Source organism: Bufo gargarizans, chromosome 2, assembly GCF_014858855.1.
Source record: "Bufo gargarizans isolate SCDJY-AF-19 chromosome 2, ASM1485885v1, whole genome shotgun sequence".
Taxonomy (NCBI): Eukaryota; Metazoa; Chordata; class Amphibia; order Anura; family Bufonidae; genus Bufo; species Bufo gargarizans.
In genome coordinates, this window is record NC_058081.1 from 561,353,794 (window position 1) to 561,367,846 (window position 14,053).

The window sequence follows — 14,053 nt, forward strand, 5'->3', positions numbered from 1 at the left end:
CGGCGGCGCTCACTCACTGTACCTCACGCACTGCGTGACGTACAGTGAGTGAGATGAGCACCGCCGCCAGCACTACCTGCCTGTTACCGCCCGCCCGGAGCAGTGCTGAGAAAGAAGCCTGCTGTGAGTGAGAGCCTGAGTCTATGGGACAGTGGGTCACTGGGTGCGTCACTGTGACCGTCCGTGCAATGTGGTTCCACATGTTTTACAATGGGGAGACACTTATTTCATCGAGCAGTTTTGGAGGGAGGCGGGGGGGGGGGATTTTTTTTGACACTCGCCCTGAGAGAAATTTTACCTAAAAACTGCACTGGGCTGGAGGTACATTAGGCGGTCACAGGATAAAAAGGTAAATGTCCGCCAGTACAGACCCTATAAATTAGCCAATAGGCATTCACCTGACAGAACACAACTTTGTAGGCTTCTGTGGCTGGAGGGACATTAGGCGGTCACAGGATAAAAATGTAACTGGCGGCGGATATTTGTGAGCTGTCATGAGGAAATTCAATCAAACGTAGTTGACTCGTCACGTGTTAAATTCCTCCGAGATCCATACCTCATTCATTTTTAGAAATGTGAGGTAGTCCACACTGGTCGGTCACGATCTCCCCCGCTGCGCTGAGTGTACTTTCAGATAGGACACTGGACGAGGGGCAAGCCAACAGTTCCATGGCCAATTGTGAAAGCTCAGGCCTCAGATCAAGCCTGCACACCCAGTAGTCCAGGGGTTCATTGCATCTCAGAGCGTCCACATCGGCCGTTAACCCGATGTAGTCGGACACCTGTCGGTCTAGGCCAGTGATGGCGAACCTTTTAGAGACTGAGTGCCCAAACTGCAACCCAAAACCCAATTATTTATCACAAAGTGCCAACACAGCAATTTACCCTGAATACTACAGTCCAGTATAGTCTATCTTGCATGTACTTTATCATTTAGCTATAATAGCCTGCTTACATTCAGTGCTCTGCTTGTGCTGTTCATAGTGCGTCCTGCGCTGAATGAATTGCAGGAAAAGTCTAAGGCATATTGGTACACCATAGACTTTTTCCAGGGTGCGGGTGCCCACAGAGAGGGCTCTGAGTGCCGCCTCTGCCACCCGTGCCATAGGTTCGCCATCACTGGTCTAGGCGTTCACTGAGGCTGGATCCGGAGAACAGCTGTCGATGGGTTGGCTGCATGAATGATCTCATATCCGAAGTCACTAACAAATCTTCAAACCGCCCTCTTCTTTCATGCGCTGTTGGATTGGTACCTGCAACTGTTTCTCTGAGAGTGGAAATTCCAATGCCAGCACCCGCAAAAGCAGAATGCAGCATTTCTCGAAGCAAGGCCTGTAAGTGCTGCATTCTGACAGGCCTCTGTGATGGTGGTAACATTTCCTCCATTTTGTGTTTGCACCAGGGGTCTAAGTACATTGCCACCCAATACTGGTCCTTGCCCTTTATGCTTTTTATACGGGGGTCTCTCTTCAAACACTGGAGCATGAAGGCCCCCATTTGCACTAAACTGGAAGAGGTGGAGTGGTCTGGCTCCTGCTCATCATCCAGGATACAGCATTGCAACGTCTCACCTGGTGCGTCAAATAGGTTCTGGGGAGCTTTGGGGGCGCAGCAGAAAAGACGGTAGCAGCGGAAAAGGAGGAGTCAGCCAAAGAGGAGAGGGAGGATGGAGGAGGAGGAGAAGAAGAAGAAGAGGCAGGCCTGCATGCAATCCGTGGCGGTAACACCAAATCTACACGGTTGCCACGGGTTGCATGCTTGACAGTCGTCAGAAGGTTCATCTTCTGGTAAGATGTATCTTGGCACCGACACTGTGTGCCAGAGATACATTCACTTGCCGCTGAACGTGGCCATATAGCTCTGGGATGCCCTTCTGGGAAAAATATTTCCTTCCGGGGACCTTCCATTGCGGTGTGCAAATGGCCGCACATTTTCTAAAGGCCTCCGAGTCCACCAGTTTATATGGCATTAGTTGGCGGGCTAGCAGTTCTGACAAGCCAGCGGTCAGCCGTTAGGCAAGGGGGTTATCCAGCGTTATCATCTATTTTTTCGCTCCAACATTTGGGGCAAGGAAGGTGGAGTGGAGGACAACTGGGAGGAGAGAGGAGATGGAGAAGAGGCAAGATGGGGAGAGCCGGGATTGTGGCTTTGTTGGTTCTCATGGTGTTGCTCCCACTGGGCTCGGTGATGGGAGGCCAGGTGCCTTCTTAAGGCAGTCATCCCTAGGTGAGTGTTGGGCTTACCGCGACTTATGCATTGACAGCACAGGCTGCAGATGGCAACACTATTGTCAGCAGCGGACACCTTTAAAAAAGCCCACACTGCGGAGCCATGTGCCGGCGTCCTGGGAGCGCCAGATGTGACCGTGCATGGTGGATGGCTCGTTCCATATACATTAGCAGTCTGCTTTTTGCCTCCTGTGCACTGTAAGTTCTGCCTGCTTCTCCTCCCTCCACTTCCTCTCTTGTAGGCACCTACGTGACGTCCATCGACACGTCATCATCGGATTTGTCACCTTCACCACCACTGACATTAGAGATCTCGGAGTAGGAAGCAACAGTGGGAACCGCCCTCCTTGGGTTGATCTGGGTACTATCGTCAGACTGCTGGGTGGTGGTTGACACCTCCTCTTCCAGATCCGGAGCCAATAATGGCTGCGCATCGGTATGGTCTTGTAATGGAGGGGAAAATAATTCCTCTGACTCGAGCGGAGGGGATATGATGGTGGTGGTGGGGGTGGTGTCTTTGGGGGTGCACACAGCAGAGAGTGAAGAGGGTGCAGATGGAGAGGATGAGTAGGGTGCAGAAGCGGAAGGCTGAGTGAGCCACTCAACCAAGTCTGGTGCATCCTTTAACATAATCGCACACACCTTCTGCAACTTCCCACTTAGGCTCCGCAGTGTGGGCTTGGATACTGGCCGCGTGCTCTCGGTCTTAAACTTCCCAGATGCCGTGGTCACATTTGACCACGGCATCTGAAGGGTTAAGTGTGTGGGTTTGACACTATCGTTGATCACATACATTAGTCCTGCTGTTTTTAAATTAGCATTTTTAAATTTATGTGGGGCAATCTCCATGGCAATGGCAATCTCTACTAGTCAGATGGCAAATGGAGTATTGTGTACAATTCTGGGCTCACATAGAGCTGGAGAGGGTTCAGAGGAGGGCAAGTAAAGTAATAACTGGAATGGGTGGACTACATTACCCAGAAAGATTATCAAAATTAGTGTTATTAACTTCAGAAAAAAGATGACTGAGGGGAGATCTAATACCTACAGTATGTATAAATATATCAGAGGGCAGTACAGAGATCTCTCCCATTATCCATTTATCCCCAGGACTGTGACGTGGGGAAATCCTCTACGTCTAGATAAAGGGTAGGCAATGTCTGACAGCTGTTGTGAAATTACAACTCCTAGAATGCATACTTCTCAGAACTCTCATAGAAATTAATGGAACATGCTAGGAATTGTAGTTTTTACAACAGCTGGAGTGCCGAAGGTTGCTGACGCATGGTCTAAAGGAAAGATGGTTTCTGCACAAACATAGAAGATAATTCTTTACAGTAAGAGCAGTGAGACTATGGAACTCTCTGCCTGAGGAGCTCACAATTCGCGGCTTTTTTTAAATTCTATTGAAGCACAGCATGTTCAGCTACATCCCGGCCTGCTCCATGCAGTTGGACATCTGTACAGTATGACTCTCAGGTATGATCTCCACCATAACTGACCAGTGCTCTCTACTCATATGTTCAACATGAATTTGACACTATAGTGATTCTATTTCTGCATTGATGATTATATGTTCCTCTAATCATATCAATAAGCAGGGATTAACATGCCATGAATTATTTATAACTTTGCTGATTACATGTCTTATATAAAATAGAGAAAGAGGTTCAGCTTCCAAAAAAGATGACTTACTTTATTCCAATACACAGAATTGTTAAAAATTCAACATAGCAGACAGGTCTACGCGTTTTGGATACTCTAATACTAATCCTTATTCATGACAAGTTTGTTACTGAAAGGCTACGATCTTAAATAGCTAAGTTCCTGTCGATCACAGGTGATTGTGATCAGCAGGAATGAACATACAAAGTCACGCCTCCTGTTGAAATGCCAAGTGAAAGTGAAAATAAAAAGTTGGATGTATCAAAGATAATGGTAACTCTAAAAATACAGTATGAAAAGGAATCAGTAGTTCAGGATTAGATCGTATTTGCGGTTTAATTCTGTTGGAAGCCCATGCGAAAAATCCAATAGGACTCCCTATTAAGGAGTTTTCGCTTGTTGTCCCCACCTCTGGTGGGAGGATTAACTCTTTCCAGAGCTTGAACCTGGAGACCTGCAGTATTGCCCTGATGAAAAACCGTGAAGTGAAGACTGGCTGCTGAGACATTTCTCACTTTTGCTGGTGGAATGTCCAAGAGATGTCTACTAATTCTCACTTTTAAGCTATTTGTAGTGCAGCCAACATATTGAAGACTGCATATAGAACAGGTAATGCAGTAAACCACATAGCCAGTGTTGCAATTAACATATTGATTAATGTTAAAGGTATTATGCGTAGCTGTAGAATAAATAGAGGAACCCATTTTTATCTTTAGTTGCAACATGTACAAATGCGGTGGCAGCATTTAAATGTACCCTTATGTCTTAACCAAGTACATTTATCTTTAGTGTTTTTATCACTGTCAGAAAAAAGGCTGGGACTGATTTTTTGTGCTATGGTGGGCGCACGGCGAGCAATGCATCTAACACCAGCCGAGCTGATGTCAGACCACTACATCAGGTGAGCGCAGCCTTGGACTTTTTTATTTGTGTTTTCAGCATGTCTTATATGTATTATGGTGTCCACAATCTTTGACACTATTGTTGACACATCATCACATGACTTGGTCTCACACTGATGATGTCATCATGGTACCAGACGATTGACTGGCCCCTTTTTGTGATGTCATCACTTGCCTATTTAAATCTCACATTCACTGGGTGTAAGCATGCTTGAAAAAGACTTGTTAGCCGAAACGTTTCATCTGGAATAAACCTCACAGAAAGGACATGCTGTCTCCATACTCCCTTTATTATTTCTTGTTTGTACATATCTTATTGGTATAAAAGAAGAAAATGATTGCAGTTAATGAGATTTGGCAATTACTCTAATTTAAGTACGGTATTATAATCTAAGATACCATTGTATTTTATGTTGGGATCAATTGTGCATCAACTTAGTTTTGTCTGAAAAGTTTCATACTCACCACCTTCCGTACTTTCTGTTCTTTTTTTATCTAGATGATCCAAAAACAAATTTGAATAATTTCAGGAAAATAAAAAAAGTTTCTTCCATGTATCGGTTTTGTTACAAAACCTAGGTACCCCTCAGATCCCTTTTACATGAATGCACATGCAAGACTTATATATCATACTTAAAATAAAAGATTTGCTATATTCATTTTATGTATTACATTTCTATAAATCAAAAAAAATCATTGCAGTCTAAAATGGGCTTTGTGTGCCCCTATCCATGCTGAAGCCAGTAGTAGGTAACCATGCTGTGTCCCACTCTGTACAGTAGTAGGGCCCTGTATACATAAGGGTATCTGCAGGGTGTCCATTGTGCTAACTGCAATGTAATGCTGTATATTGAGCTGCAAGTTCCTATAACAGGCTGTTGCATCTTACATGTAGATACACTAGTCACCCCTAGTGATGTGAGGATGTGTGGTAGTTAAGTCTAGACCAGATCACAGAGAGGCAGTTCAATGAGAGTAATGTGTCCTGAAGTCCAGAGTTGGTAATAGAGGGGACCGTAGAGTCAGACAGAGAAGCCGGCCAACCAAGGTTAGGGCTGGGCCTGCAGAAGCCTCTGGCAAAAGAAAGCTTTAACAAGATTCAGCTGACAAGTAGCAACCCCCCTGAGTTGTGTGCAGAGAAGTGATCCGGTGTAAAACCTGGTAGAGGTGAGAATGATTATTCAGCTTATGGACTCTGCTAGCATTCAGTGGAAGCAGGATTAGCCAAGGTGCCTGTCCACGTTCTACAGTTAAGGGCAAAACTGTATTTGGAGCCACAACTATCTCTTCCATGGCAATGAATTTGTGTATCTATCTCAAGGCAAATTATTCTCAGTAAATGTTGACTTATTTCATCCACCTGGACTATTCTCTATATTATTATACCTATTTGTACCTCAAGGGTGGGTTCTGCATCATGAAGACATCAGGGGCCCTGCCCTCCCTGCACCTAAAACCCATACCACCAAGAGCACATCCACTACCATTTGGCAGGAGAACCCCTATAACCCAGAGAGTGCCCCGAAGGAATCCTGAACCTTCCACCCCATCACTGCACACTGGCCCAGTGTCTGTAAAACTGCGAGAACCAACTACTACACCAATCAGGCCACCACACTCGCATGCACTCCTGCATCCCGGTCACTGCAACCACTATGTGACCTGTTTTGACATCATCAATAATGCTCTCCGCTCCCCTGCTGATTGATGGAATTTATGACATAATAATGGGTCCAGGATCTTAATGGTCCATTATGGTAATATGTAAAAGTCACAGTAAACTCTGTAACCTAGTAAACACAATGCCTTGCTATACTCTAGATCAGGGATGCCCAACCTACAGCCCTTTAGCTGTTTCAAAACTGCAACTTCCAGCATGCCATGAGCTATCATGTCCGGGCATGATGGAAGTTGTAGTTTTGCAACAGCTGGAGGGGCGAAGGTTAGGCATCCCAGCTCTAGATGAATTAGCAATATAACATAACTTCTGAATTAAAGTAAAGCAGTAGTGGACATTCTACATTCCCATACACAAGCAGGAGTTTGGTCTCCACGCAAGGTCTGTGTTTACATGAACTCTTAAAATGGATCTTGGATAATTGTACAAGTGTAAACATTGAGCTGCATTACACAAAGCAATCTGATATCTGGAGCATCTGAGGAAAATCTAGTAAACTGAGAATAGTCTTTTGGTTTTGCGGAGAACCATCAAAGATTTATAAGAGATTCTCTGCTCTTGAAGTTAAGACATAAGGAACCAGCTACAAAAGTACTCTGCTCAGAAGTCCCAGGTAGATAGGCGTGAAGGTTTTAGTCTAAATTTTCTTGCAATATATTGAGGGTAGCACCTCTTTTAGACTGGACACGCCCATCTACCTGGGACTCCTGAGCAGAGTACTTTTGTAGCTGGTTCCTACACAGCCCTGAATATTGGAGGCTTTAGTAAGTCCAAAGTGAGGCAGTATCTTTAGTGATAGGGACTCATCTGTGGAAGCCACCTTGACGCTTGGTAGGTGGGCCCGACACGTATGTGCGCTAAGAGCTTCCATTACTCATTTATAGTCGGTATTGTACCACTTTTATCTAGAATGACCCCCATGTCTTAGCTCTATTGTTTGCATATCTAATGGTGTGCAGCCATTTTGTTTTTTGTAATTATCCTCAGGATAGGCCATTACTAGTTGATTGGTGGGGGCTCGACACCCTGCATCTCCGCCGATCTAATGTTTAGGTATACTGTAGCTCTAATGCTGATTTGCAATGATGGAGCTACAGTGATAAAATAGGCCTATCACTTAGTGATGGCTGGACAACCCCTTTATAAACTTAGACCTGCTGGAACAGTGAGCTAAATGAAGCTATAAAAACCTAAGTAACTGAGATTGCCAGACAATCCAGAGCACCTGTGATAACTATCTTGGAATGAAGTGTACAAGTACCAGCCATATACTGAGAAATAAAGAAGCTATCAGTCAGGACATGTATCAATTAACTATTAATTAATCTATTAACTGGTGTAAAGTAGAACTGGTTTAGTTGTCCATAGTAACTAATCAGATTCCACCTTTCATTTTCCAAAGGAGCTGTAAAAAATGAAAGGTGAAATCTGATTGGTTGCTAGGGGCAACTAAGCCAGTTCTACTTTACACCAGTTTGATAAATCTCTCCCACAGGCGTGCCTTGTTAGACTGCTGTTTTATTGCAGAAGGAACCAAAAGGAAACTGCACAATACTCATGAGTTATCCAGTTTGGTAGGGTGTCACCACCATCCACTGTGATCCTAGATATAGAGTCGAACACTTGGCCTTAAAGAACCCCACCTACTAGCAAGGCCTTTCTACTACTTATAGACACATTACAGTTATTACTAAAAGGTCAAAATGTTATATGTGGCCAACCCTCACCAAACTGACAAAGGATCTGTGACACAAAAGAAGGCTGAGAACCCCTGATTTATTTTCCACTTACCTTCAGGTATTGTAGGTGTAATCTTATCACTGCGTGGTGATTTAATGAGATGAAGAAGTTGATCTTTTACCTCTAAAACATAAGAACATCTGTACTCTGCTGTAAGGTTGGAAACTGTGAAGGTCACTTTTGGAGAACCTTCTATGGCAGACAAATCTTTAATTGCCACAATCCCTGAATACAGTAAAAAGCGCTTCACTCTGCATTCCTCTGGAGGTTCTGGTGCCGAGCAGATTATTAGGAGCTGCTTATTTTCAGAGTCATCCAGCTGATAAGAAATCTGTGGTTTGATTGGATCTGGAAGAGTTAGAAGTTGAGATATAATAATATATAATTGAGAATGAACAATTCATTGCTGATCATTACTTGATGGTTGAGCAGGGGTTATCCATCATCCCATCTATATCGGAACAAATCATCCCATCTATACCGATTCAATTGCCAGCAGCACATCTCTCATTACACAGGACATTGTTCTGCTGTCAAAAGTGATTTTATGTGCTACTTGAAAGATGCCACCATGCCTTAAGACAGGAACAAGAAAAAGGTTTCTGACTAAGGCCTCTTGCACACGAACGTTGTGCATCCATTCCATGAATTGGGGACCGCAATTTGCAGTCCCCAAAGCACGGCAATGTCCGTGTGGCAGCCGGGATGGATTGAAAGCCATTCAACTTGAATGGGTCCGTGATCCGTCCTCACCGCAAAAAATAAAACAAGTTCTATTTTTTTGCTGTACGGAGGCACGAACAGAATCTCCGTGATTGCGGACCCATTCCAGTGAATGGGTCCGCATCCGTGATGCAGAGTGCACATGGGCCGGTGCCGGTGTATTGCGGAACCGCCATATGCGTGGATCAATACGGCCACAGGCACACAATGTTTGTGTGCAAGAGGCCTAAAGATGAGCAAAGCAGTCAAGGGACTTTTTATTTGCACAGCCTAGGGGCTGGAGGACTACAAGGTGGGAAAAGCCGCATGTACTTCACCTATGTGAACGGGGCTTAGAGGTGTCAGGGAATACCTCTGTTTAGTCAGGGCCCATCCGGGCTGGTATTTATTTTGTTTTGGTGTATGTGGGAACCTCACCCTACCCAGTGGTGTGTAACTGGGCTGTCCTGTATGCAAAGAATTTCAAAATAAATGCAATGTTTGGCCCCAAATCCTGCGGTGGATGAAAATCATTGTGTGAATGACCCCTGGATAAGAGCTAATCCCTACAATACCTATGGGTAAATGCAAGTCTGACAGTGTTTAATATACAGTATGTTTAAAAACACACTGCACCGCACATGTGGCATGCTTGTTTATATTCCAAACTTTAACACCATGTGTGTTTAAACATCATCTGCCCCTGATAAGGGACAATTTTTGGAAGCTTTGGAATCCAAAGTTTCCAAAAATGTTTAAACAGATGGTGTTATGGGATTAAAAAAAAAAAAGTGGCTTAGGGGACCAAGTGTCCAAAAATTATGCCTTGACAGGGTTAGAATACCTGCCCATACAAAATGCACAAGTGTTATCCCATTTAATTGGGAGGAGCAGCAGTGCAGTGTGGATATGGAAAGTGTATGGTACAGATATAGTGGCATGTGGCCTACAATAGTGGCAGGAGCAGGAGCAGTATAGCATGGAAGATGGAACATACAAAGCTGTCTATCAGTGGTAGTAGTAGTCATAGTGGCGGTAGATGGTTTGGTAGTGGCAGTAGGCAATTAACAGCGAGGAGCAGCAGCGCCACGGCAGCCATATGGTACATGTTGGCAGAAGACAACAGCAAGATCGAGGCAGCAGCAGTCTTGCAGAAGATGATGATTGGCAGGTCGCAGCAGTGACATGATGGAGGCAGTGGCAGTAGCCGTACAGAACAGGATGATTGAAAAGTGGCATGATGCAGTCTGCAAAAGCAGCCGTACAGAACGTGATGGTAGTTAGGCATACAGACAGCAACAGTGGCAAGATATAGCACTGCCAGCAAGGTGATGGGTATTAGGTAGATTGCTGCCTCTTCATAATTTCAGCGGACCCTCCGCCAGTTCTAAATGTAAGACAGCTTCCAGTTCCTAGCTGTCTTATGTTTAGACCATTTTCTACACCTAAAACAAGCGTAGAAAATGATGAGTGAGACAGGCCTGCCGGCCCGTCCCCTGCCGACACCCACAATTTTAGACCTGATGTGAGCGGGGCAAAGTTGCAGATAGAGGTGCAACTAATCGTTGCACCGACATCTGCGCCTGAAATCCGCCTAATTTAGGCATATTTCAGTATAGTAAATGACCCCCTTTATTTTTAAAAAGGTGTTTTTATTTAATTGGAATTTTTTAAATAAAACTATTTATCCCCTAGGAGACCCATGATGTACTAGTACGTCATTGCCGCCAGTGCCTTGGCGACCTTTGGCGTACTAGTACGTTGAAATGATCAGGCGGGCACGGGAGCGGACAGCCAGGCCCCTTCTGTATCTACTGGCATTGCTGTAAACAGCAATGTCGGCGGATTAACCCCTTGTATACTGCGGTGAAAGCTGAATGCGGCACACAGGGGATTTGTGGGGTCTGTGGCTTCATTTCCTCCCCATCAGGTCCCGGCAATTCAGTGACGGGCACCCAATGGCTGAGAAGGCAGCCAATTCCTTGCACAGGCATCAGGGCTTGCCTTCTAAGGTGTAGTGTAATTCTGACAGGCAATGTAATGCATTGTAGACGGAATCAGACCCCAAAAGTTGAAGTACCACAGTGGGACGAAAATAAAAAGTAAAAAAAAAAGTTTTAAGTGTTTTTAATAATACAAAAAATTGTTCACCGATCAGGTAAACGCCGTAATTTTTTTAAAATAAAAACTGTGACAAAAAAAAACAAAACTTTTTTGTGTCAACTTTATCACAAAGTGATGTATTACAGTGTAATACAAGTGATCAAAAAGTTGTATGCACCCCAAAATAGCACAAATCGAACCATCATCTCATTCTGCAAAAAAAGAGCCCCTACGTAACATGCCCCCCCCCCTCTTGCAGTGGCAGCTCCCCCTTTATGGTAGATTCCCTTTGTGTCCCCAATAGCTATAGGGCGGACAGCAAGATGTGTTAGCTGTTCTTCTTCCGTCTGTTCTAAGATACCAGTATTTCACAAAAGTAAATACGCACCTCACATTTTTGTAACAATTATATATATTTTTTTAAATCTTTTTTCATGGGACAACACTGAAGATATGACACTTTGATACAATGTAAAGTAGTCAGTGTACAGCTTGTATAAATGTGTGTTCGTGTGCCCTCAAAATAACTCATCACACAGCCATTACAAGGGTATTCTCATCTTAATGATCGTTGTTAAATCTGTTAATGATTTAACAGTGATCATTTTTCTAAATATATTTAATTAACTAATTCCCACCCCTTAGAAAAAAATAAACATATACTTACCTGACTGCTGTCTTCCGTCTCCCCTGGTTAGACGACTTCTCTTCTTGCGCAGACGACTTCTCTTCTCCCGACCAGCCATGCGCAGTCCCGAAAGTGAGGCGGCGCATGCGCTATGGTAATTTCTTCCTGGCTAGTATATTATAATTGCCAGGAAGAAGTCACCAGGGCGCATGCGCGGCCTTGGCAGCGCGCGTTCAGTCCAGCGCGCGGCCCGGCCGGGAGACGACTTCAATCAAGATGGAGCCCGTCCCCTGCCGAGTGCCGAAACCAGGCAGTGAACAGTGCGCCGGGAGCAGGAAAGTATGAAACGGCGTGTTGATAATACCCCTTTAATGTCTAAATTGCTGGCAACAAAAGTGAGTACACCCCTAAGTGAAAATGGCCTAATTGTGCAAAGAAGGGTCAATATTTTGTGTGGCAACCATTATTTTTCCAGCACTGCCTTAACTCTCTTGGGCATGGAGTTCACTAGAGCTTCACAGGTTGCCAGAATCCTCTTCCACTCCTCCATGACAGCATCACAGAGCTGGTGGATGTTAGAGACCTTGTGCTCCTCCACCTTCCGTTTGAGGATTCCCCACAGATGCTCAATAGGGATTAGGTATGGAGACATGCTCAGAGATGCACCTGCTCAGCACCTTTGTCCTCAGTTTTTTTTAGCAAAACAGTGGTCATCTTGGAGGCGTGTGTGGCCTGCAGTACAGACGGCGGAGGAGGAACGGGAGTGAGGTGTTGTGTGGGTGTATTTTTTTTTAATTTTTTTATTACTAAGCAGTAACATACTGGCACTAAGGGGAGAGCTTTATATACTGACACTAAAGGGAATATATATATATATATATATATATATATATGTACACACACACACACACACACACACACAGACTACAGGGAAGTTATAAGAGGGCTACAGGGGACAGGGGACACTGCAGGAGGGGTATTATAAGTTTTGGGGTATTATGGTTATATTAATACTACTAGGGATACTATAGGCACATTACTATTGGGTTGTCATGCCCTGTCCTGTGGGTGTTCTGAGGAAATCTGTCAGAGATGCTGCACGTGACTCAATCTGACAGTTTGTTTTGTTGTGGGTTTGAACAGAATCCCACCTCCTCCCAGGTGTTGTTCTTTTGGTAATTGGTGAGGCTATTTATTCCTCCCTCTCCCTAAAGCCTTTGCGGGTTATAGTTCTGCCTTGTGTGAGCTCTGGAAGTTTTGTGAATCGTCTGCTCCAACACATCTCTAGATAAGTCCTTTTACCTTTTTCCTTCTGTGTCTGTTTTTACTTGGCCTCTAGGGTGACGCTAGTTCCTTCGCTTGTTGAATGCGCTGGGTGTCTCTTTCCCTCTTCCTTACAGCTGAGGGTTTGTTTTAGTGTGTTATAGTCTTAAGTACATGGACATGTGCACATCTACCATCAAGATATGCACATGGGCATAGCAGCTCAGGGAAAGTGTTTTAGGGATTGCTAGGAGGTGACCCCTTTGTTCCCTAGCATTTGGGGCCTAATTAGTTGTTTTATTTTGCTTTGCTGTGTTGTTCCCTTCCCTTATCTTACCTACTATGACATGGGCATATTATGGAGGGCATTACAACTAATGGGGCAATCTTGGGGAGTATTATTACTATGGGGGGCACTATTACTAATCAGGACAGCCTGGGAGCACTATTCCTAAGGGGGACTATCTGTATGGTACTGTTACTTCTGACAATATATTGTTTGTGGGCATGGGAGAGCACAGCGGGTGCAGTATTAGTAGTATCAGCAGGGTGACAGTGAACTGCAGTCTTGTAGCGTGGGGGGGGGGCCTTTGCCCAAGGTGCAAAATTTTAAGGGGCGCGAGCAGGGCCGCACCGCCAATGAGGCAAAGTGAGGAAAGTGGGGAGCAGTGGCAGGGCACAGGGAGATGAGTGCATCCATTGTGGAAGCGCTCACCCCCATAGTCATCTGTATCGCCATCCTCAGGACAGTGGTACAGGTGGATGTGCTGTGGGGCAGGGGAGAGGCGTCTCCCTTCCCCGTTCCTCTGATAGGCTGCAGGCCTAGTGCCTGCAACCTATCAGAGGCCGGTGCAGGCGGCGTGATGACATAATTGCGCCGCCTGAGCCATACAGCGCAATTCTTACAGCCATACAGCGCACTTTTTACTGGCACATGATTGGGGGGGCCATCTATTGGATACACTTCTCACTGGCACATGCTTGGGGGGCATCTATGGGGGCACTTACTGGCACATTATTGGGGGGCACTGTGGGGGCATCTATGGGGGCACATCTTACTGGCACATTATTGGGGGGCACTTTTTACTGGCACATTATTGGGTGGCACTATGGGGCACTTCTTGCTGGCACATTATTGGGGGCA

General features: G+C 45.0%; 1 protein-coding gene across 3 annotated transcripts in view; it reads right to left on the reverse strand.

Annotated features, from left to right (window-relative positions):
* LOC122926703 overlaps window positions 1-14,053 on the reverse strand; it is a 125,022-nt gene that overhangs the window by 13,109 nt on the left and 97,860 nt on the right. For 2 of the 3 annotated variants that reach the window (XM_044278171.1, XM_044278169.1), the window contains 2 exons: window positions 8,265-8,561; window positions 5,261-5,290 (listed from right to left, as the gene is read on the reverse strand). In XM_044278171.1, the coding sequence (XP_044134106.1) occupies window positions 5,261-5,290; window positions 8,265-8,561 (327 nt within the window). The remainder of the gene's footprint in view (window positions 1-5,260; window positions 5,291-8,264; window positions 8,562-14,053) is intronic. The other variant, XM_044278170.1, reaches the window with a different exon arrangement.